This window comes from Montipora foliosa, chromosome 2 (assembly GCF_036669935.1).
Source record: "Montipora foliosa isolate CH-2021 chromosome 2, ASM3666993v2, whole genome shotgun sequence".
NCBI classification, from domain to species: Eukaryota; Metazoa; Cnidaria; class Anthozoa; order Scleractinia; family Acroporidae; genus Montipora; species Montipora foliosa.
In genome coordinates this window covers 58,791,646-58,794,145 of record NC_090870.1, presented here as the reverse complement: position 1 = coordinate 58,794,145, position 2,500 = coordinate 58,791,646, and the positions used below count along the sequence as shown (strand labels likewise).

At 37.0% G+C, this 2,500-nt stretch overlaps 1 protein-coding gene across 1 annotated transcript in view; it reads left to right on the top strand.

The window, feature by feature from the left end:
• Nucleotides 1-1,791: 1,791 nt before the first annotated feature.
• Nucleotides 1,792-2,500, top strand: part of LOC137993715 (serine protease 23-like) — a 2,154-nt gene continuing 1,445 nt past the window's right edge. The window contains exon 1 of the mRNA XM_068839699.1: nt 1,792-1,906. Within this exon, the coding sequence (XP_068695800.1) occupies nt 1,816-1,906 (91 nt within the window). The 5' untranslated portion in view covers nt 1,792-1,815. The remainder of the gene's footprint in view (nt 1,907-2,500) is intronic.

The window sequence follows — 2,500 nt, the reverse complement described above, 5'->3', positions numbered from 1 at the left end:
ACCGACTGTCAAATATGTGTTTCTTAAATTCCCTTGACTTTTCCCTTTTTTTTTTGAAGAAGAATATAGCATTTTTTGCATTTCAACTTAAATGTGGAAAGAGAATACAGTAGATGCGTTTGGTTCAACAGGAACTTTAAAAAGTTAGCTCGCAACTAAAGCCAGAAGTTTCGATGTGAATTGGCAAAAGGTTTAGTTTCTTAAGAAGCTGGATCTGCGTTGGTATAGGGAAGAGAAGCTCAATAGTGCGATTATCAACTGAGTTGACATGGTAAATTGTACACCCGTGAAGACATTCGAAAGCTGACGTTTCGAGCGTTAGCCCTTCTTCAGAGTGAATAATATCAATATTCGCTCTAATGTACGAAGGACTAATGCTCGAAACGTCAGTCTTACAGTCAATTTACCATATCAACCCAGTTAATCAGTGACTCATTGCTGCAATTGTAATTTTTTGATTTATTATCCAGTGAACAAGGAATAATGTCCGTGAGAAGCGACAAAAGTTGATCATACCGTGATACACAAAGATTCTGACAAAGATTAGATATCTCGAGAGCTTCCTATGTAGGTTTTATCAAATTCAATATTAAATAATTTCGTAAACGGGACAGCCTTAGCTCACGTACAGAAAAGTACATACACTCGCCAGACTGAGGAACTTGACTTATGACAAAAAAATATATTAAAAATGAAGAACTGAAAAACTGGGTAATTGCACTGAGCAGTTACTTTGTTGTTGTTTCTTTTTAATTTTTCATTTCTTTGTGGAAGAAGCTGTTAAATTTCCTTGTAATTGGAAAGGCTGTTGTTTAGTTCAGTAGGTTTAAACGTACAACCCACGCTTTGTACATAAATAAACTGGTATACAAACGAGTGTAGCGGCCGATGTGTTTGGACCTTTTCTGGAAGTAATAACTGAAGGAAATTAGAGTTTCAAATGAAAAGGTTTTCAATGATTTAAATCCTCCGTTAGTTCGGCATGCCCTTTCGTAAAGTTATTTGACCAAAACTACTCATTTAAGAGATCGACAATTATATATTGAACAAGGCACATACGTAATGCAACCACTCATGCAAGTCTACGAAACAAATAAATGAAAATTGCTTTTTGAAAAATGCTCTCACTATATAAGGAGATCTTATAATAAGCAATTTAGAGGCAGATAAATGAACAAATCACTTCGATTTCATTACAAAGTAATTTGCTTTTATTCACATTAATGATTGGCCTAAATAAACCTCGGTATTCGTCGAGTAACTTTTAATTTAAGAACTTCTATTTATTTCCAAGCTTTCGCATTTTCTCACCAACATAGTTTTCGAAAGGCCTGACGAATCAGTTATCAGTGAGATTATCTCAGTACTGCTCTAAGGATGGACCTTTCTTGAAGAATTTTTTAAATTGATTACTTTATTGTTCAAAACAATTTCCTTCGCATGGGGCAGAATCAAAACGTAATGGTGTTTCCAGAAAATCTCTGCTCGTAAATGGAACCCTCAGGTGTCGCCATCCAAAGAATTGTCTTCAGCAGCCTTTTTGTTTGTCAAAGATCTCTTTAAAAATAGATATACTTTTTTTAGTTTTACCCGAATTGAAAGCCCTTTGTCCCTTTTACATCCCACTCGGCTTCCTGTTTTGATGAAAAACCAACCGTCATCGATCTGGTGGGCGAGCAAAACCCATTGCGCTCCGGCCAGTAGTTTACCAATCAAATCTCCATATTTCTTCAGTCATAGCGCACATATAAATGAAGCTGACCTTTTGGGGAAAGCTTACGACTATTGATAGCTTCTTGCTAGCTTGAAGAGAAAATGATGAGAGCAATTCCTATTTTGTTATTTTTGCACTCTGTGTCGTTAAGTCAAACAGTCTGCTCCCATTTGCAAGGCCAGCAACTAACAGGTTTGAGTGGTAGAAATTGAGCCAAACCAAGAGTGGATTCTCTAATCCACTCTTGGCTAAACTCATTTGAATGAGCCTTTCGCTTTCAAGTTTCTTAGCCGTTATCACGGAAACATTTTGTACCCCCGTCTAAACGCAATCTGAACGAGGGTGTGCTGGAATTCTTTGCTATCCGTGATCTAATTTTTCTGTTATTTCCTTTGTATTTTCTGCTATTTACAGTCTTTCGGAGAATATTTAGCCATCTAAGCCAACAATATCTTTAAATTTCTGAGCTATCACTGAAAAAAACGGCAGCGTTTTCAAGGTTTTTGATAGTTTTTCAAAGCACCGGATTTGATAGAGTGAAAGTACCGGACATGGCTATTTTCCGTTGTACTAGAAGCCGATTGGAAGTGCCTTGGGAGCTAATCAGTCCTCGAGGAGGTGTCAAACTCTCAGAAATGCTGTTTGCATTCTTGAGATGGAGAAACTTATTGCGTGAATCAAATGCCATCAGATCGCGATCGATTATTCCGTTTAGTATAAACTGGCAAAATATGGCGACGTGACTTCATGTTAGTTTGAAAGATGTATTGCGCGATTATCTTGTGT